The following is a 21,277-nucleotide window of genomic DNA, read 5'->3' as shown; positions in this document are numbered from 1 at the left end:
GTGACAGGAAACACCAGAACCCTGTACAAAAACCTGCAGCCACCAGAGGGCGCCGTGCTCCAGTAGGCGGCGCTCTCCTTGTGCTCTGTGTTCCAGCATTGTGTCAATAAGAAGTGGTGCTGTGAAGAGAACAATAGTCAGACTGAATGTTGAACATCAGCTGCTTCCTCCTGCTGATTTAAACCTTGGTGGACAGATGGAACATTGGCTGTGGATTATTCTGGCTGCTCTTTTCTCTGGTAAGATACAAAGATCAACATGTTTCCTCTACATGGAGTAGAAGTCTTTAAAGCTGCTGATTGTTCTCCTTTAATCAATCATCTTTATTGATCCATCTCTTCCTCTGCATGTTCTGTTCTTCCCCAGAGTGTAAAGGAGACTCAGTGAAGCAGACAGAAGGAGAAGTTGTTGCTGCTGCAGGAGAATCACTGACTCTGAGATGTACTTATGAGACCAGTGATACATATCCATATCTGTTCTGGTACAAACAAGGAGAAAACAGTTTCCCAAAGTACATGCTGAAGCGTTACTCCACAACTTCAGAAAATTCTCCAGAGTTCAGTGAAGACAGATTTGATGCTGATCTCAACACCGAGGCAAAAGAGAAATCAGTCAACCTGAAGATCCAGGATCTCCGTCTGTCAGACTCTGCTGTGTACTACTGCGCTCTGCGGCCCACAGTGACAGGAAACACCAGAACCCTGCACAAAAACCTGCAGTACTCCACAGCAGCCACTAGAGGGCCTCACATCCTTCTCTAGTTCTTTAAATTCCTAGGATTGAGTCTGGTTCTGGTTCTGGGTCAGTCTGTGGCTGGTTTCCTTTAGCAGCATTTCCTTTGTGCTGATTGGTTCGTGTGTTTATCTCTACCTGTTTCTAAGCATTCAGACCTGAGACTGTTCAGTTTCAGCAGCTGGGTTGTTCATCAGACGCTCTGCCAGGAAGCAGCAGCTCTTGGTTCATCAGGATCGTCTGATTCCTGCTGCTGAAATGCTTCTCCAGTAGTTTCCTTTCACTGCGGCTACACCAGGGGTCGGCAACCTTTTCTACTCAAAGAGCCACTTGGGACCGCCTCCCAATAAAAAGAATGCACTTGGAGCCACAACCCATTTTGACGTCATATATATAAAACCTATATGCTATGTACAAAAATCGATACTATGTTGCGTTTATGAAATCAACGAACTGCTGCAGAGAACACAAAATTTTATTTCTGCATGTAACAAAACACATTTTACACTTTGTTGATGCTCAATTTCAAACAAAATACTTTCTGTCTATTTGGGTCTTTGTATTTAAGAAATAAAAATCGAAACTTACCCAACCTGCACTGAAGGAAACATAGAAACAGAATGCAGTCACCTGTCCTCCTCTTATTCAGGAGATAAAAATCAAAACTTATCCAAATATTATCCACCGGTACTGAACCAACCAAGCAAACCAAAAAATGCGCAGTCTGCTTCTGTGTCCCGTAGTACGGAGCCCCCTAACACTGGGAGTACCAGGGTTTCTCCCCTGAAGTCCCGAAAGAGGGTCAACACACCTGAGTCCAAACTGACGATTCTGATGGCTCAAATTAGCATCCCTTCTTCAATTGCAAACGTGGCCATTGACCGTCAGGCCAGAAAGGAGGAGTGGAAAATCATGCAAAACTGGTTATATGATGCTAGCTAAAATCCTTCAGGTCAGTCGACCCGTCTCTGGGCTCCAAAGGTAGAAATGTTAAAATAGGACCTTTCTCTGGTACTCACTTAACACATGGGGGATTTTTTTCTTTTGCGTTCCCTCGCAATACTGTACTGGTCAGTTATGCAGCATAATTGAATCCTGTAGCCTTTCTTACGGTGGGCGCCGTACTTTATGCTTTAATAGAAGGTTATGTGAGGTTTTTCCATGAATGTTAGTATCTTTTTGTGAAATATCTGAAGTTTTATATCTTTCTTTAGGATAGAAAGGCGCCACAAACCTACGATATAAACAGAAACCTTCCGTAAGTAGGAAAGAAATAAAAACACGTTATAATTTGGACTATTTCTGAGTTATTATAGCGGGTAATAAATCATCTGACAGTTTTGATTGTGTCTCTGTTGTTCTAGTCTGAATGGTTTAAAGAGCTGCTTTCAGCTCCATCTTCGCCTTAACAGACATAAACATGCAGGAAAAAATAAATCGATTTTCAATCAGTGTTTTGCACCAAACAGTTTTTACTGTTAACAAGTTTTTATTATTAAAAACACGACAAACTAATGATGGTAAAGGGATTAACTCTGGGTTAACTCGGGGAATCTAACCTGTCCGTTTATCAATCAAGTCCAGATCATTTCTTTGTTCTGTCACAATTATCGATTTATTCCATTTTGATGATCAGGTTCCAAACTTTGCAAGGACTGACCGCCCCGCTCATCTGCTTCCTAATACACACAAAGCCAGTATCCTTCCCATTCACACCTGGTGACGTCACGTCGACACACCTAAGTGTCAAAGCCTCCTGCTCCTGTCATATCAATAATTACTTATTTAATTCATAAGGCTCCTACAGAGCCTCAGTGAAAACTTGTTTATTATTATTAACTGTTTGGTGCAAAACACTGATTGAAAATCAATTTATTTTTTACTGCATGTTTATGTCTGTTAAGGCGAAGATGGAGCTGAAAGCAGCTCTTTAAACCATTCAGACTAGAACAACAGAGACACAATCAAAACTGTCAGATAATTTATTACCCGCTATAATAACTCAGAAATAGTCCAAATTATAATGTGTTTTTATTTCTTTCCTACTTATGGAAGGTTTCTGTTCATATCGTAGGTTTGTGGTGCCTTTCTATCCTAAAGAAAGATATAAAACTTCAGATATTTCACAAAAAGATACTAACATTCATGGAAAAACCTCACATAACCTTCTATTAAAGCATAAAGTACGGCGCCCACCGTAAGAAAGGCTACAGGATTCAATTATGCTGCATAACTGACCAGTAGAGTTTTATGAACGCAAAAGAAAAAAATCCCCATGTCCCCTAGGGGGCGCCGTACGCTTCAGCATCAGCTCAGAAACAACCTTTTTTCTCTCCTCTCCCTCAGGATATTTTTTAGTGTTTGCTCTTCAAATGTCTTCAACATTTGACTTCTTGTTGTTTGCCAGTCTGTCGCCACATATTAAGCAGAAGGTGAACCAGTTTCATCAGCGGTGAAGCAAAATGATCTGTTCACGTAGCATTAAATGTTCTGCCATCTTCAGAATGTTTCCTTTTCTTGGATTTATTCATGATGTATCTTCCAGGCAAGGATCAAAAAGTCAATAAATCAGTGCGCTAAAAAAATGCGGTCTGCCAGACATGTGGGGTTCGCCAGGAAAGCCTGTCGCACATCGGCGGACATGACGTATATTTTGGGTGCTAAAAATGTTCAAAACTTTTGTTTTAATGTTACAAGTTTACCATAATCTTCAGATTTAGAAATTTATTTTAAAATGATTTTAATTCATCATTTTTTAATGATTTAATTTTAATAAAATATTCTATTTCCCAAAGTCACTGGGAGCCACAACAGAAGGATGAAAGAGCCACACGTGGCTCCGGAGCCATTGGTTGCCGACCCCTGGACTAGACCTGAAGCAACCAGAACAAAACATTTGCTGTTTCAAGCAACATATTTACTGTTCTAACTTGGTTTTCTAGCATAGATTGAACACTTTATATAATCCTACAATCTTACTAGATCTTTATATCTAATCACTTTAGGCCTGAAGAAAAACTAAAACAGATTCACTCATGTAGTAAATCTGGATGGTAGAAGGAGAAAAACCTCAAACCCTCCAACTGACCTGATCCTACAGGACAGACACACTGACCAGAACCAGAACCAGAACCAGACCAGAACCGGACCAGAACCGGACCGGACCGGACCAGACCAGAACCAGAACTGGACGAGAACCAGAACCAGACCAGAACCGGACCAGAACCAGAACCAGAACTAGACCAGAACCGGACCAGAACCGGACCAGACCAGAACCAGACCAGAACTGGACCGGACCGGACCAGAACCAGAACCGGACCAGAACCGGACCAGAACCGGACCGGACCGGACCAGACCAGAACCAGACCAGAACTGGACCGGACCGGACCAGAACCAGAACCGGACCAGAACCGGACCAGAACCGGACCAGACCAGAACCAGACCAGAACTGGACCGGACCGGACCAGAACCAGAACCGGACCAGAACCGGACCAGAACCGGACCAGACCAGAACCAGAACCAGACCAGAACCGGACCAGAACCAGAACCGGACCTTAAAAAGAACCAGACCAGAACCGGACCAGAACCGGACCAGAACCAGAACCAGACCAAAACCAGAACAGAACCGGACCGGACCAGACCAGACCAGAACCAGAACCAGAACTAGACCAGAACCAGAGCCAGAGCCAGAACCAGAACCAGAACCAGACCAGAACCGGACCAGAACTGGACCGGACCAGAACCAGACCAGAACCGGACCAGAACCAGAACCAGAACCAGACCAGAACCAGAACCAGAACCAGACCAAAACCAGAACTGGACCGGACCGGACCAGAACCAGAACCAGACCAGAACCGGACCAGAACCAGAACCAGAACCAGACCAGAACCGGACCAGAACTGGACCGGACCAGAACCAGACCAGAACCGGACCAGAACCAGAACCAGAACCAGACCAGAACCAGAACCAGAACCAGAACCAGACCAAAACCAGACCAGAACTGGACCGGACCGGACCAGAACCAGACCCAGACCAGAACCAGACCAGAACTGGACCGGACCAGAACCAGAACCAGAACCAGACCAGAACCAGAACCAGAACCAGAACCAGAACTAGACCAGAACCAGAACCAGAACCAGACCGGACCAGAACCAGAACCAGACCAGAACCAGACCAGAACTGGACCGGACCAGAACCAGAACCCGAACCAGACCAGAACCAGAACCAGAACCAGAAGCAAGACAAACTGGAACATGTCGGCTGGTTTGTGGGTCGTCCAGCAGGTTGGACCACAATTTGGTGACCCTTCAGAAACTCAGCCTGGTGGTGGCAGCAGCATGATGTGGGACTGTTGCCATCGTTTCACCTCTGCAGTCGCCTGAGAATTTCTGACCATCTTCATCCCAGTATGACCACAGTGGACTCATCTGGTGGATATTTCACACTAAGTCATCTGATCTCAAACTGGTTCCTAAACTGGGAGGATCACCAGTTAACTGGATCTTAGAGCATCAGAGCCGCTGAAACCTCATCACCATAATCCGTCTCAGTAGTTTCTGGTTGGCTGCAGCACCGACTCACTAACTTTAGCTGGTTTCTCAGTCAGAAATCACCTCACTGGCTGAACCTCACCTTCAGCAGCAACCAGTTTCTCTCTGGCTCCTCCCACCACTGCTGAGCTCAGCCAATGAGAAGGCTCGTCTCTAACAGCAGCTTGATGATGATGATGAAGGTCTGTTAGTCTTCCTTCTGCTGCAGTGGATCATCTCTGTAGATCTGCTGTCTGTCCTGAACTCCTGGAACATGTTGCTGTACCTCCTGCTCTTCTCTCTCTACATCGGTGAGTATCAGAACAGAGAGAAGCTCTGATGGTCTCTCTGAATCTCACTGCGACCACATGTGGATGGAAGAGCCTCTGAGTCTCCTGATGCCTGAATCTGCTGCAGACTGACTGACATGAACCTTGATTTTACAGCCATGGGCTCCATGAACACCGTCACACAGGAGCAGAGGGAACACGTCGCTTCAGAGGGAAGCCCCACCAGTTTGAGCTGCGGATATACTGGTTCTATCTATAATGTCCAGTGGTACCGACAGCAGCACGGATCCAGACCAGAGTTCCTGCTCTACATCACAGAGTCGGGATCGATCCATCCAACTCGCTCCGATTTCTCAGCTCACATCGATAAAACTCAGAAACGAGGAACTCTGCTGATCTCCTCTGCTGCAGTGACAGACTCTGCTGTGTACTACTGCGCTGTGGCGCCCACAGTGACAGGAAACACCAGAACCCTGTACAAAAACCTGCAGTACTCCACAGCAGCCACTAGAGGGCCTCACTGCCTGTTAAACCACTGAAACCTGCAGTACTCCACAGCAGCCACTAGAGGGCCTCACTGCCTGTTAAACCACTGAAACCTGCAGTTCTCCACAGCAGCCACTAGAGGGCCTCAGACTGCATGAACCTGAGGTTTCTCTGTAGAAACTTACTGAACCTCATGACAAAGCTGCTCCTGCTCCAGTTTGTCCAGCAGATCTAAGTGAATGGGAGGAACCGTTCTAAGCTGCAGGTTGATGAGCGTCTGGACGTCCGCTGGTCCCAACAAGCTGCTGGAAACGTAAAACTTAAACTCAAGACTTATTAACTAAATTAACTTCATTAAACTTGGTATTTAGATTCTTTATTAGAAATACCAATAATTAAAATTTAATGTATTTTGATTTTTTTAATCTAAAATTTTATGCAAACTGATGGTTTTTTGTTTATTATGTTTTCCTAAAGTTTAAACAGAATCCAAGGTTTCTTAATGTACTTAAGGCCATTTTTAATCAGCTTGTAAATAATGTGTCAGCATCGTTAGTCTCCTCTATGCTTGTATTGGTGTGTTCATTATTTCTCTTTTATTTACCATATCATATTTAAAGTGGGTTTGTGTATCTGTGGTTTTATGGTTTGCATTTTCTGTGTTGCTGCTGTTGGGCAGATTCATCTTGAACAAGAGATTTTTAATCTCAGTGAGATTTAACTGATTAAATAAAAGAGACAGAATGAAACAGAAGAACTCAACCTATTCTGTCATATGAGCTTCATGATAAATTATGTCCCATATTTAAATATAAATCATTCTGACCTGTGAAAACAACATGAAGCCTGACAATGAATAAACAAGTAAATGACGATTGATTCTGAAACATAAATTCTGATTATAGTTTTAATCTGTCAGGTTCAACCTTAATAAAAGTAAGAAAAAAGACAAATGAATTGGATTTTACTCGTGAGGAGAGCAGAGAGGCGGGTCTGATTTTCAGTCTCCAAACTCGCTCTGAGAATCTTAGACTTAGACTTAGACTGACTTTATTATCATTTTCATGCACAGGGTGAATACAGAACGAAATTTTGTTGCATACGGCCCAGGACAATGTTTTGAGCTTTCAATTGTGAGGTTACTCCAGAATAAAAATAAAATACAGTATAAAATATAAATATGAATATAAAATATAAAGTGCAGGACTGACAGTAAAATAGAAGTTATTTAGCTCTGTACATGTGCAAGGTATAAAGTGGAGACCAGATTTTAAGTGCAGTCCAGTTAAGAGTTCAGCAGTCTGATGGCAAGTGGGAAAAAGCTGTTTCAGAACCTGGTGGACCTGCACCGGATGCTGCAGAACCTCTTTCCAGAGGGCAGCAGGGAGAACAGTCCATGGTGGGGGTGTGAGGGGTCACTGATGATGTTTCGGCCTCGGGACACGCAGCGCTGGGATGAAATGTCCTGAATGGAGGGAAGGGGGGCCCCGATGATCCTCTCTGCTGTCCGCACCACTCTCCTCACGTTCTTCCAGTCGGAGGCGCTGCAGCCTCCACACCACACAGAGAGGCAGCTGGTCAGAATGCTCTCTATGGTGCTTCTGTAGAACGTCTTGAGGATGGGCGGGGGCAGGTGTGCTCTTCTCATCCTCCGCAGGAAGTACAAACGTTTCTGTGCCCTCTTGACCAGAGACGTGGTGTTCACAGTCCAGGTGAGGTCGTTAGTGATGTGCACCCCCAGGAATTTGGTGCTGCTGACCACCTCCACAGCCGAGCTGTTGATGAGCAGTGGAGCGTGGCTGGGCCGGTTCTTCCTGAAGTCGACGATCATCTCCTTGGTCTTGTCAACGTTCAGGATCAGGCTGTTGTCTCTGCACCAGTCCACCAGCTGCTCCACCTCCTCTCTGTAGTCCAGGTCGTTGTCGTCCTGGACTACAGAGACGACCCTAACCCTAACCCTATCCTCTCTTGCTTCTCCTTTATTTTGCAATCATGATGCCCTAATTTACATTTAGCCAACAGTTGGTCCTAAAAGGGTGGAGAACAAAACCCAGCTGCTAACACACACTCATAAATCTTCTCCATACAATGAATCTCCTGTCTTAAGTACATGTGAGGGCGTCAAACAGTTCCTGTGTCTCTGGGTCACAACCTTTGACCCTTTAGCCTTTGGTGTTTTTCCTGCCAGGTCAGTTTATCACGCTTATCATTTCCTGCAGACATTCCAGAAACAGACATAGTATCTAACAGTCCTTACATATAATTATTAGTATTTATATATGTTATTATTTTAATTCTATCACTGTTAGTATGAAATAACGGCTGGTAAAAAGAAAATGGCAGAGAGTTGTGACTGGCTTGTTACTCTAACCCAGCTCACTAGGAACAAAGTGACATTATTTATGATTTAAACATAAAAACTTTAACAGCTCTGGTTTAGGTGGTTCCTCTGCTCTCGGAGTGGATGAAGCCAGAAACGGATCAGCAGGTTTATGGAAGTTGTGATAAAACATTTTGCCACCTTCCCAATATTCCAGCGAATGTTTTCTGTCTCATGTTTGCATCTTAAAATGACTCGGCTGAACTTTGGCGACCGGTTAGTATCGTTTCCTTTCTGCAGAGCTCAAAATGCCTCGGCACAAGTTTTTCTGTACATCATTAAAGTTCATTGGACACTTTTAAAATCCACTGTGCTGTTTTTTGGCATTACAGGCTATGATTTATTATTACTGTGTGAAACTATTTATTAGATCAAAGTGTTGCCAGGAAAAATTGGGTCCATTGGAAAAAAGACGCTCCAAAGAACTGCAAACGCAATAAAATCCTAAAACTAGAAAATGTGACGGTGAAACAGCGGCGCTTTGCTGCCTTTTGTTTCGACCCGCAACCAAACCGACGAACCAGTTCCTGAATCAGTCACCTGGTTCGGCCCGAATACGAGGCTTCAAACGTCACAACCTGCTGCATCAACACAAGCCTCGATACGCTTCATAAAATCCCCCTGATTGGTCGACTCGCTCCGAGGCCTCGGCACTGAAAACGCGTCACGGCTTTTTCTAAGTGTGTCACGATTCATCACCATGATCCCAGCTCCAGTCTGCATTTTGATTATCCAAAACTCGCATTTCACTACACAAAGAGCCCAAACTAAAATTTAAAATTTGCTAGTGGTTATAGTTTCCTAGTTTCCCTTACAATATGATTAGAAGATTTGCTGCATGATATCTTGTTGATTCGATTCATGTCAGAGAATAAAGGTGGATGTGATTCAGCATCATTAATCCTCAGGTTATAATTTATACAAAACAATAGCAAATGAAACAGAAAGACCTGTCTGAAGAAACTCAGGTATTCACTGATTTTTATAGTAAACTACTTTAACTCAACAGATCAGACACGTCAGTCATAAGAGGATAAATCAGAACATCCTGTAGTAAAGGTCATTGGTCAAATTCTTTGTGTGATTATGTGAAAAAGCCCAAACTCCTTCCTTGTTTTTTCTAATAAAAGAGCAGTGCAGAAAAAGATCTGGCAGAGTTGATCCCAGACAGTGTTTGACGGCGGCTTTCCGCGTCTGTTTTCAGCTCTCCTCTTCTGCAGAAAAGTCATTTGTGTCTCTGGTTGATTCTTTGCAGGTTAGGAAATAAAATAAACCTAACAGATTTAAACCAAGCAAATCCAAATTAAATTCAGATTAAATACAGATTAAATCCAGGTCAGGTTGTCATGAGCTGACTGTCTGCTGAAGCTGAGAGGAAGAGGAGGAAGAGGAGGAGCTGATCTGTTCCTGATCTCTAAAGAGACTCAAACTTCCTCCTTCAGTTCAGTTCAACTCTCCAACATTAACTCTGCTCAACATGGACTATTATGGTCTGTCTCTGCTCATCATCTCTCTGCTAACAGGTCAGATTCAGTCTAAATGCTTTAATCTACTGAAATGTTCATGAAAACTTTTGTAACTGAACAGATTTTTCTTCCTGCAGGTGTCAGATGTGATCAACCGACTCCCTGGTACAGTGAAGTGTTCAATTTAGTCGACAGCTTTGTTCCTCTGAGCTACACTTTATCCAAACCAGCAGCTGTTAATGATTATTTCTTCTGGTACCGACAATATCCTGGAAAACCTCCAGACTTCCTGATCTCTCACACAGCAAAGGGAGGAGAATTATCTCAGCCGCTTCCTGGTTTTTCTATTAGAGTGAATGAAAATCAAACCCAGATGGATCTGCTGATCTCCTCTGCTGCAGTGACAGACTCTGCTGTGTACTACTGCGTTGTGAGGCCCACAGTGACAGGAAACACCAGAACCCTGTACAAAAACCTGCAGTACTCCACAGCAGCCACTAGAGGCCCTCACTCCCTGTTAAACCACTAAAACCTGCAGTACTCCACAGCAGCCACTAGAGGGCCTCACTGCCTGTTAAACTACAAAAATTAGGACTTTATAAAAAGTCCTGTTTGTTAACTGACAGACAAATATTAGAATAAAGACCCCAGACCCCAGACAGGACTCCTACCTGGACTCTGGCAGTCACACCTGACTGCAGCTTACCAACATGCTGACAATATTTTTGTAGTTTATCATGAGTTAATTGCTGGAAGAACAGAGTCTCTCTCCAGGGAAATATCAAACAGCCAACATTTAAACCATGAGGCTGTTTGTGAACAAGCAGCAGATCACTTTTTAAATGATGACGAAGGCCATATGCTGAGCTGAGGATGCTGCCTGGACCCCATGAAGAGATGCAGAGACTGTAGATCTTTGGGAAACTCTGGACTGGCTTTGTTTCCTCCAGATTGTGCTCCGGTCTGTAAAATGGGCTTGTGTTTAATAAAAATGTTCTTTTTATTCATCTTAGCCTTCCTGTAGGTTTTTCACTTCCACATCTCACAGAGGGATGTTACAGACAAATCCATATCCACTCTTTGTAAGAATCTAGTTGACCTAAAATTAAACAAATTAGTATGACGTTTTGCCCTTAATAGTTCTGATAAGTTAGAAAATGGGAAAAAATCATGTTCAGCAGCAATAAGTTAGAAAATGTTAAGGATTGGATAATCTGCCAATTTAGCACATAAGTGTGTGTTCAAGTGTGTGTGTGTGTGTGTGTGTGTGTGTGTGTGTGTGTGTGTGTGTGTGTGTGTGTGTGTGTGTGTGTGTGTGTGTGTGTTTGTGTGTGTGTGTGTGTGTGAGCTGGTTTAGCTATCATTATGAGGACTTAATCTTGACAAACGACTAACATTGTGTGGACATTTATAGCTGTGAGGACATTTTGCCATGTCCACTCAATAAAAACACAATTTTTGAGTTAGGCGTTGGGAATAAGGTGGGAATTAAATGGCTCAGGGGAAATATCAAGATTAGTTATAGAAATTAATGGGAGTGTGTGTTTGTGTGTGAGGGCGGAGTTCAACAAAGGCGGTGCTTCCTCAGGGCAGCATGCACACTGGAGCCGCTGCTGGCTATGAAGAGAACAATAGTCAGACTGAATGTTGAACATCAGCTGCTTCCTCCTGCTGATTTAAACCTTGGTGGACAGATGGAACATTGGCTGTGGATTATTCTGGCTGCTCTTTTCTCTGGTAAGATACAAAGATCAACATGTTTCCTCTACATGGAGTAGAAGTCTTTAAAGCTGCTGATTGTTCTCCTTTAATCAATCATCTTTATTGATCCATCTCTTCCTCTGCATGTTCTGTTCTTCCCCAGAGTGTAAAGGAGACTCAGTGAAGCAGACAGAAGGAGAAGTTGTTGCTGCTGCAGGAGAATCACTGACTCTGAGATGTACCTTTAAACCCAGTGGTGGAAGTGATGCCTTGTTCTGGTACAAACAAGAAGGAAACAGTTTCCCAAAGTACATGCTGAAAGAATATGTGAAATTACCAGACAATGCTCCAGAGTTCAGCAAAGACAGATTCGATGCGAAGGTCAACAACTCAGCGTTTGACCTGAAGATCCACAATCTCCATCCGTCAGACTCTGCTGTGTACTACTGCGCTCTGCAGCCCACAGTGACAGGAAACACCAGAACCCTGTACAAAAACCTGCAGTTCTCAACAACAGCCACTAGAGGGCCTCATAAACCAGGGTCGAGGTCCATAAGGCATAGCTTCTAAAACAAATTGTATAACTCCTTTAGAAAAACTTGGTTGTCAAAAAACATAAAATACTATTTTCGGTTCTTAATGTGCTGACACACTGAATATGCCATGAATGAACTTTGTCCCAAGTATGAACAATTATGAACACAAAATAAGCGTCATATGTTTTGCTAAATAATAGTTACAAAAATACCATGATTTCATTTCCTTACCACTAAATCAAACAACCAGCTTGCTCAGCTTTGGGTAAAGGGGGTCCAACAACAGGCTTACCTGTTTAGGTTTCTATACTTCATGTAGTTTGAAAGGTAATTGAAAGATTTAAGCCATTAAATCTCAATGTTCCTTGATGGATGAATTAATTTTGATTCATCTAACAAACTGATTGCTTGCTGAGGTGATAAATGGTGTCGACCTTGGAGAACTTTCCAGTTCGGTCCGGTGGGAATGACCAAACTAATCTGGATGACTGGAATCACTACTGAGTTTAACCAGTGAGACTTTAGGGTTGATGGAAATTTCAGCATCGGCCCAATCTAAAACTACTTTGGCAATTGGAAGTGAGTGGAACTTAGATGGCTGTTTCTTCTCAAACTCTGCTGGATGTAAACCAGATGCTCTCTGCCACCATCCGCTCCTCCATCGGAAGATCTACCAGGATCTACAGAGGCCGCTGGTAAACTCTCTGCCATGCATCAGACGATGGCTGGGAGAGCTGACTGCTTCACGGACTTATGTTCAACACACAAACTTATGTTCAACATACAAACACCAAACACACACACTTCCTGACTATAAATACCCCCAACCATAAACTCATCACCTCTGCTGGCCCCCATTCTTCTATTGTCCATGTTGATTTATGTGCAGAGGTATTTTGCAGCCCCAAACTGCGTCTGCTTGTGCACAGTGACAATAAAGGCATTCTAACTGTATTATGGGAAAATGCTTGCAGACCGAGTCATCTTACCTCTTCTATGATGGTCACCTCTCCGCACAACCAGGATAGGATGTTAAGAGTCCCAATGGACTGGGAGAATGATGGAAATAACCCAACCAGGTCTTTGGCTGGACTAAAGAATGAGATAAGCCTCTGTGCAGCTAAAGCTAACCAGAGGCTGAACTGGTAAAATTCATTCCAGTGAGTCTTAATTACCCAGTAGTCCAGTATGAACAGCTTAGCTCTTATGGGTATTTTCTCTTCCCTTTCTTGAAACTAAGTCACAAAAATCTGCCCTAAAGGTTTTCTGAAATGTCCCGTTTTCTTAAGGTAACAGCAGCTAAGCTAGCTGTGCTAACCTGTGATGTAGTGCTGTGGACATAAATGAGATCAGCAGGATAAGCAGGCACCTGTTTATGAATCAGTGAATCAATCCTAATGAAATCCTAATTAGGGCTGAAACGATTCCTCAAATTATTCCACTACCTCGAATATTAAAATTCCTCGAGGAAAATTTACCTGCCTCGAATCTTCGTTAATTTATGTTTTATTATTTAGCGTGCCGTGTTCCAGCCGGAACATTATTTGTGCTGCGCGGATCTCTGACTTCCTCCTCCAGTTATTGGCAGCATAACGTCCAATGTTCAAGTTCGGCCTGGGAGGATTTTATTGATTAGTGATAACGTCCGGGTTTTTATGGTTTTTGGGAACCAATAAGCATCTTTAAAATGACTGGCGCCATGCCTGCAGTACGGCAGCCTTTCTCCTCCGGGAGCTGCTGGTTCAGAGCTGCAGGTATTAATACAGGTGAGCTGATAGACTGAACACGGCGGGCGGCTGAGTAGCTGATGGTTACAGTTTAAGTGTAGCTTTACAGACGAACCGCACAATAAATTTCATATCATCCTGGTCTGAACAAACAGCTGGCGGAGCGTCATGGCGGTTCATGGCTGTAGACGAGTTTCTGAGTGTGACGAACGAAGGTGGGGTAAAAATCCCATATTGCTGCCCCAGTTCTTACGTTCGTTCCCTGGTCTATTTCCTCCCATCTTACGTTCGTTTGCCTGTCCCCCAAACTCCAGGCGACATTTCCCATTTTCTCAAACCCAAAGCTTGTGAGGTTATGGGGCAAAGTGAGAGTTCATCTATTAAACTGACTGAAGATGAATACAGAAACTAAAAGCTGGAGTATAAACATTTTTTATAAGCGTATCTGTGAGCCTCTTTATTATTAAACTGGATATAATTTCAGATTCTTGTATAACTTTTCTACAGGTTAACTTAGAAAGTGAGATATTATTGTTACAGGTTAGTTTTCTAAACTACAGAAAAGTAACTGTTAGAGAAACTAAAAATGAAAAATTGGACTGATGTTGATGTCTGATAGTAAAACTTTTGTTATGCCAGATTTACCAATATTTTATTTGATAATGTTTTTTATCCGATTACTCGATTAATCGTAAGAATAATTGATAAATTACTCGATTACTAAAATATTCGTTGACAACAGCCCTAATCCCAGTGAAACACAGAGCTGGGATTTTCCTAATGATATCTACCAGTCTGGCCTAGTTCAATCAGTCTCAATGGCCTGTTATTGGTGAACGATAGTCTTAATGTTTTATTTCAATAATGAAACAATATGGAACAGATTTAGACCTTTGATTATCAGACGTTAGTTGGAAGAGATTGTCAGCCATCCAGCATTTTAACAGTTTACTTTATAGAAACCAGCATCACAGTTTGACACTGAGAGCTATAAACCAGCTGAAGCTGTGAGTCTGTTAGCCGGGAGGAAGAGGAGGAAGAGGAGGAGCTGATCTGTCCCTGATCTCTAAAGAGACTCAAACTTCCTCCTTCAGCTCAGCTCAACTCTCCAACATTAAGTCTGCTCAACATGCTGTCTCTGCTCACATCTGGATTCACTCTGCTGGTTCTGATCACTGGATCAGGTTGGTTGGAGTCTTTCAGAGAATAATCTGATCCTTCTTGTTCTTCACTTATATCAGTTTTTCTTCCTTCAGGTGTAAACTGTCAACAACTCACTGCAGCGAAGACTGAGGAGTTCAGTTCAGAGGGCAGCTCTGTTACTCTGACCTGCAGTTACTCTAAAGCTGCTGTTTATGGTGATTATATCTTCTGGTATCGACAATATCCTGGAAAACCTCCAGACTTCCTGATCTCCCACTCAGGAACAGGAGAGAAACTCCAGGATCCGGTTCCTGGTTTCTCCTTCAACATGAATGCTGATAAAACCCAGATGGATCTGCTGATCTCCTCTGCTGCAGTGACAGACTCTGCTGTGTACTACTGCGCTGTGAGGCCCACAGTGACAGGAAACACCAGAACCCTGTACAAAAACCTGCAGTACTCCCCAGCAGCCACTAGAGGGCCTCACTCCCTGTTAAACCACAAACAGCCAACATTTAAACCATGAGGCTGTTTGTGAACAAGCAGCAGATCACTTTTTAAATGATGACGAAGGCCATATGCTGAGCTGAGGATGCTGCCTGGACCCCATGAAGAGATGCAGAGACTGTAGATCTTTGGGAAACTCTGGACTGGCTTTGTTTCCTCCAGATTGTGCTCCGGTCTGTAAAATGGGCTTGTGTTTAATAAAAATGTTCTTTTTATTCATCTTAGCCTTCCTGTAGGTTTTTCACTTCCACATCTCACAGAGGGATGTTACAGACAAATCCATATCCACTCTTTGTAAGAATCTAGTTGACCTAAAATTAAACAAATTAGTATGACGTTTTGCCCTTAATAGTTCTGATAAGTTAGAAAATGGGAAAAAATCATGTTCAGCCACAATAAGTTAGAAAATGTTAAGGATTGGATAATCTGCCAATTTAGCACATAAGTGTGTGTTCAAGTGTGTGTGTGTGTGTGTGTGTGTGTGTGTGTGTGTGGTCTTGTATTTGATGCTCAATAAGGACCATTTCACTAACATACTATGTTGTGGGGACCGACTAGTCGGGATGTAAGTCCAGTCCACAGGAAGTGATGTTTCTGAGTTAATTTAGAGGTGGGCTGGAAATTAATGTAAAGCCTCTGCAGAGACAGAGAAACAAATTATGTGTGTGTGTGTGTGTGTGTGTGTGTGCCGGTTTAGCTATCATTATGAGGACTTAATCTTGACAAACGACTAACATTGTGTGGACATTTATAGCTGTGAGGACATTTTGCCATGTCCACTCAATAAAAACACAATTTTTGAGTTAGGCGTTGGGAATAAGGTGGGAATTAAATGGCTCAGGGGAAATATCAAGATTAGTTATAGAAATTAATGGGAGTGTGTGTTTGTGTGTGAGGGCGGAGTTCAACAAAGGCGGTGCTTCCTCAGGGCAGCATGCACACTGGAGCCGCTGCTGGCTATGAAGAGAACAATAGTCAGACTGAATGTTGAACATCAGCTGCTTCCTCCTGCTGATTTAAACCTTGGTGGACAGATGGAACATTGGCTGTGGATTATTCTGGCTGCTCTTTTCTCTGGTAAGATACAAAGATCAACATGTTTCCTCTACATGGAGTAGAAGTCTTTAAAGCTGCTGATTGTTCTCCTTTAATCAATCATCTTTATTGATCCATCTCTTCCTCTGCATGTTCTGTTCTTCCCCAGAGTGTAAAGGAGACTCAGTGAAGCAGACAGAAGGAGAAGTTGTTGCTGCTGCAGGAGAATCACTGACTCTAAGATGTACCTTTGAAACATCCTATACGACGCCCACATTGTTCTGGTATAAGCAAGAAGTAAACAGTTTCCCAAAGTTCATGCTGAAGCAGATGTCATCAACAAAAGACAAAGCTCCAGAGATCAACAACAACAGATTTGATGCTAACCTCAATAAATCCAACAAATCCTTCAACCTGAAGATCCAGGATCTCCGTCTGTCAGACTCTGCTGTGTACTACTGCGCTCTGCAGCCCACAGTGACAGGAAACACCAGAACCTTATACAAAAACCTGCAGTACTCCACAGCAGCCACTAGAGGGCAGCAGCATCTTCACCTGGTTCCTCTCCAACAGTTCAAAGTGGGAGAAGTCAGAGGAAACCAGTGGAACCAGTTAGGAAACCCACTGGGTTAAATAGCTCTCCAATAAAAGCAAAAGTATTTCTGCCAAATTACTACAGAGTATGTCCTCTGAAAAATACTTCAGTAGTGAGAGTATTTAAAAACTGGAAGCTTATTGGACAGATGTATAACTCCAAATATATAATAATAGTGTCTTAGTGTTATACGGTAAGCACCGTATCTGGTGATGATGTCATGCAGTATTCAGTCACTCTTCAGCTTCAGTCAGAGGCAGCATGGCTGCCGCTCTTTACCTGTCCTGGTCACCACATCTATATCTAATACACGGCAACACTCGGTGAAGAGTCATGCTCAGGGACCACAGCTTCGCTCAGGCAAGGATTTGAACCAGCGTCTTCCTGATTATGAGCTCAGTTAGTTTATATTGGCTCCAATTCAAGAACGAAGCTTGGAAAATCTTTGATGTTTTTGCATTAAGTGACTAATTAAGGAGCTCTTGGGTGGAAATGGTTCACTCTGAGCTTTTTAGTTGTAGTTTGTAATATTTCCACTAGTCCACTAGATGATTTGAAAATGACATTTGTTACTAGAAACACATTTGTGAAAACAATTTGAAGTTTATTTGGTAGAAATCCATTAATAGAACAAGCGGACTAAGAGTCTGAAAGCCTAAAGTCTTAAATGAGTCGAGTTTATGCTCACATCAGGATCTAGTCCCACAGTAGAGCTGGGACTTTTCTTTTGTAAGCTGTGTTTTGGTTTCTCCTCAGAAAACACTAGAAATAAAATGAACCGGTCTCAGGTTCGGCAGACCGGCTTCCTGATCCTGACGCTGTAGATCAGTGTCTCCCAACACTCGTCCTCCAGGAACAAACCCCTGCATGTTTCAGGATTTCCTGCTTCTTTTCAATTGTCCATCCAAAACTCCTTATTTAATTTTATTTTTTTTCCCAACATGGATTTAAAGTTTCCCAAGTTGGATGATCAAACTTATTTCCTTGTAAATTTAACCAATAATTTAATTCTAGTTTCTATTTCTGCTGTTGATGTGGTTTTAAATTCTCCATAATCTTTTTTTTTCTCCATTTTTTTCTCCGAAGAGTTTTTGCGGCACTAGTGGCTCGTATTTTTTGTACAGTAGGCAGACAGGAAGGAGGATGAGGAGAGGGATGAAGACATGCGGCACAGGTCGTCAGGACTGGGAGTCGAACCTGCGACGTCCGCGTCGAGGACTAAGGTGTGGGGCGTGCTAACCCGCTGCGCCACCACAGCACGCCCCCAATGCTCCATAATCTTAATGCCTGATATATTGTCTAATTTAACCAGATGTGTTTTAGCTGCTGAACCATAAACTATACAACCAAAGTCTATGTTAGATCTCATCGTTCCTGTGTAAATCTGTTTTAGTGATTTTCTATCTGCTCCCCAGTCACTGCCAGCCAAGCATCTCAAAATATTTAAGATTTTATTACATTTAAGATTTTATTACTTTTTGAATATTTATGTTCCATTTTATTTTTTCATCAAACCATAGCCCTAAAGATTTTATACACTTTACTTGCTCTAATTCTTGGTTACATAATTTTAATTTTATTTCCTTGTTTATTTTTTCTGATTAAATATCATTACTTTTGTTTTTTCAACTGAAAACTTAAATCCCCATGGCAACGCACATTTCTCTATTTCAATAATAACCTGTTGTAATTTATTTACAATGAAATCTACATTTTCCCTCTTTTCCAAACAGCTCAAAAAGTGAACATCCCATTTCTTTTCCAATATCTTTATATATATAATTTATCATAATTGAGAACAATAACGGATTTATAAAACTCGCTTCCATTTTCTACTTTACATTTTTCTGACTTCAATTCTAACTTGCATTTTCCTATTTGTTAAAAAGTCTTTAATCCGTTTCAATAATTTCCCTTTAATGTCCAACGTGTATAATTTAATTAATATTCCTTCAACCCACATTATATCATATGTTTTTCCTATATTAAAAAATGTTGCCACTACACTTTATTTATTTGTGCTCTTATAATTTCATGCTCTAGACAAAGTGTTGGATCATTAGTACTCCTCCCTTTTCTAAAACCATTTTTCACTGAGTTGTCTTATCATTCTATAATAAATTTAATTTTTACCTGCTGCTGTATTTTTTGTCTTCCTAAGTGCATAATTCAATTCGGCTTTTTAAACTCAACATTCAGAAAATTATTTGTTTCTCTAATAAATCTTTATATTTAAGTTTTGTATTTTCTCTTCCTTTTCTTCACTAATTTTATTTGAACTGTGAATTTTACTAATGTTCTTGCCAATATTTCAACTTTATCTTCATCTCTTACTATATTTATATTATCCATTTTTAATATAGGATATTCAAACTCTCTCTTTATTACATTCATTCTTTTAATTATTTTCCAAATTTTTTCTATTTTGGTTTCTTTCCCTATTGTGCTACAGAAATTCCTCCAATATTCTCTTTTAGCATTCTTAATAGTTCTTCTTACCATTGCTTGCTTTCTTTTACAATCAATTAAATTCTTATAAATTGGGTTACCTTTTAGTACTTTAAATGCTTTATTTCTTAACTTTATTGCTTTTTTACATTCATTTGTCCACCATGGCACCATTTTCTTATCATTTCTACACCCTGTTTTCTTTATAGAATTATCTGCTGCTTCCATAATTATTTTACTAATTTCTAAATTTATATCATTTATATCCATTGTCATATCTACTTTCTCTAAGTTTATTTGACTCAAGTATCTAAATTTAATCCAGTCTCCCTTATTCAAATTCAGTTGTTTTATTGACTTTTATATTCTTATTATTTAAATTTAATCCTACTCTTATTGTTATGGGATAATGATCATTACCTATTGTTGAATTTTCATCACAAATACCAGCTAAAACATTTGAGACAATTGTTAAATCAATAACTGATTCCATCCCTGTTCTTATATTGATTCTTGTTTCCTCCCATCATTAATACATAGAAGATTTTTCATTTCCATTAATTCTTCTATAACTTGTCTATTTTTATCATTACTTTTACCCCATAATGTACTATTTGCATTAAAATCCCCACAACAAATTATTTTCCCTTCCAAATATTCAGTTAACTCTTCCATTATTTCAATTGATAATGTTTTACATGGATTATAAACATTTGTTATTTTAAATGTACCTTCTTGTTCCCATATCTCAATAACTATATATTCAAGTTATTTCCCTAAAACCTGATATTTTATCCCTTGCTTCATAGATATTCCACGTCCTCCTGTCCATCTCTTCTTACTCCATCATATCCTTTAATCACAAAATCTAATGTTTTTTTAACCATTTTCCTGAACACAAATAATTTCTGGTTGTTCTTCAAGACTATCATTATAACCTTTAACTTTCTGTCTGTTAGTAATTAAACTTCTTGCTTTCCATTGTAATATTAACATGAACCATTTTCACCTGCTGGTCCTGGTCTCCCATCTTCCTTTATCTTCTCCATGATCCTCTTTAAACCCAAAACCTTTTCAGCTTCTCTCACTATTATTTTAATCTCCTCAGTTTTATGCTTGGTTGATAACATATGCTACCAATAATAGTTTTTCTACTGAATATTATAACATTTTCTTTTGACTGTTCTTTGCTTTGCTGTGGAATTTGACTCGCTGTTTGTTCAATCTCTCTTGTTTTCTGTTCCTTCACATTTTTAGCTGCTTCTGCATATTTTATGTTTTTAGTCATTTTAATCTGTATAATTTCTTTTGCCTTCTTCTTTACTTCACATCCTCCATATGTAACTCTGTTTCCCTCCACAGTTACAACATTTTCTTGGTCTTATTCTTTACATTCTTGTAACTTGTGATCTTCTACACATTTGAACATCAGCAGCAGTTTTTACAAACTGCTGCTGTGTGTCCTTTGTGACCTTTGACCTTTGAAACAACAAAGTGGTGGAGGGATATAAGGTCTGACCTGAAAACTGAGAAAACCTATTTTGATGCTTTGTTGCAACTCTTTTCTTCAAATTCAATGAGGATGACAAACTTCCTACTTTTTCTCTTATTCTTTTGTTCTTCATTTTTGCAAACTACCAATGGCAAGCGGATCCTCCTGCTGTTGGGCCGGAAGGGGCTCTCTGGTCGGGGTGGAGTCAGC

At 41.2% G+C, this 21,277-nt stretch overlaps 6 gene segments (V, D, J or C); all 6 read left to right on the top strand.

Annotated features, from left to right (window-relative positions):
- Positions 1 to 56: 56 nt before the first annotated feature.
- Positions 57 to 761, top strand: LOC114146426 (T cell receptor alpha variable 18-like). The segment is given in 2 exon segments: positions 57 to 239; positions 367 to 761. Coding segments are annotated over 2 exon segments (438 nt in total).
- Positions 762 to 4,963: 4,202 nt separating this feature from the next.
- LOC114146425 (T cell receptor alpha variable 1-1-like) lies at positions 4,964 to 6,090 on the top strand. The segment is given in 2 exon segments: positions 4,964 to 5,572; positions 5,708 to 6,090. Coding segments are annotated over 2 exon segments (420 nt in total).
- A 3,715-nt stretch (positions 6,091 to 9,805) lies between these two features.
- LOC114146679 (T cell receptor alpha variable 3-like) lies at positions 9,806 to 10,890 on the top strand. The segment is given in 2 exon segments: positions 9,806 to 9,940; positions 10,021 to 10,890. Coding segments are annotated over 2 exon segments (438 nt in total).
- A 561-nt stretch (positions 10,891 to 11,451) lies between these two features.
- LOC114146424 (T cell receptor alpha variable 18-like) lies at positions 11,452 to 12,154 on the top strand. The segment is given in 2 exon segments: positions 11,452 to 11,620; positions 11,748 to 12,154. Coding segments are annotated over 2 exon segments (525 nt in total).
- A 2,722-nt stretch (positions 12,155 to 14,876) lies between these two features.
- Positions 14,877 to 15,721, top strand: LOC114146669 (T cell receptor alpha variable 3-like). The segment is given in 2 exon segments: positions 14,877 to 15,031; positions 15,104 to 15,721. Coding segments are annotated over 2 exon segments (468 nt in total).
- Positions 15,722 to 16,399: 678 nt separating this feature from the next.
- Positions 16,400 to 17,196, top strand: LOC114146663 (T cell receptor alpha variable 18-like). The segment is given in 2 exon segments: positions 16,400 to 16,574; positions 16,702 to 17,196. Coding segments are annotated over 2 exon segments (582 nt in total).
- Positions 17,197 to 21,277: the final 4,081 nt, after the last annotated feature.

Source organism: Xiphophorus couchianus, chromosome 6, assembly GCF_001444195.1.
Source record: "Xiphophorus couchianus chromosome 6, X_couchianus-1.0, whole genome shotgun sequence".
Classification (NCBI taxonomy): domain Eukaryota; kingdom Metazoa; phylum Chordata; class Actinopteri; order Cyprinodontiformes; family Poeciliidae; genus Xiphophorus; species Xiphophorus couchianus.
This window is presented reverse-complemented; position numbering and strand designations above follow the sequence as displayed.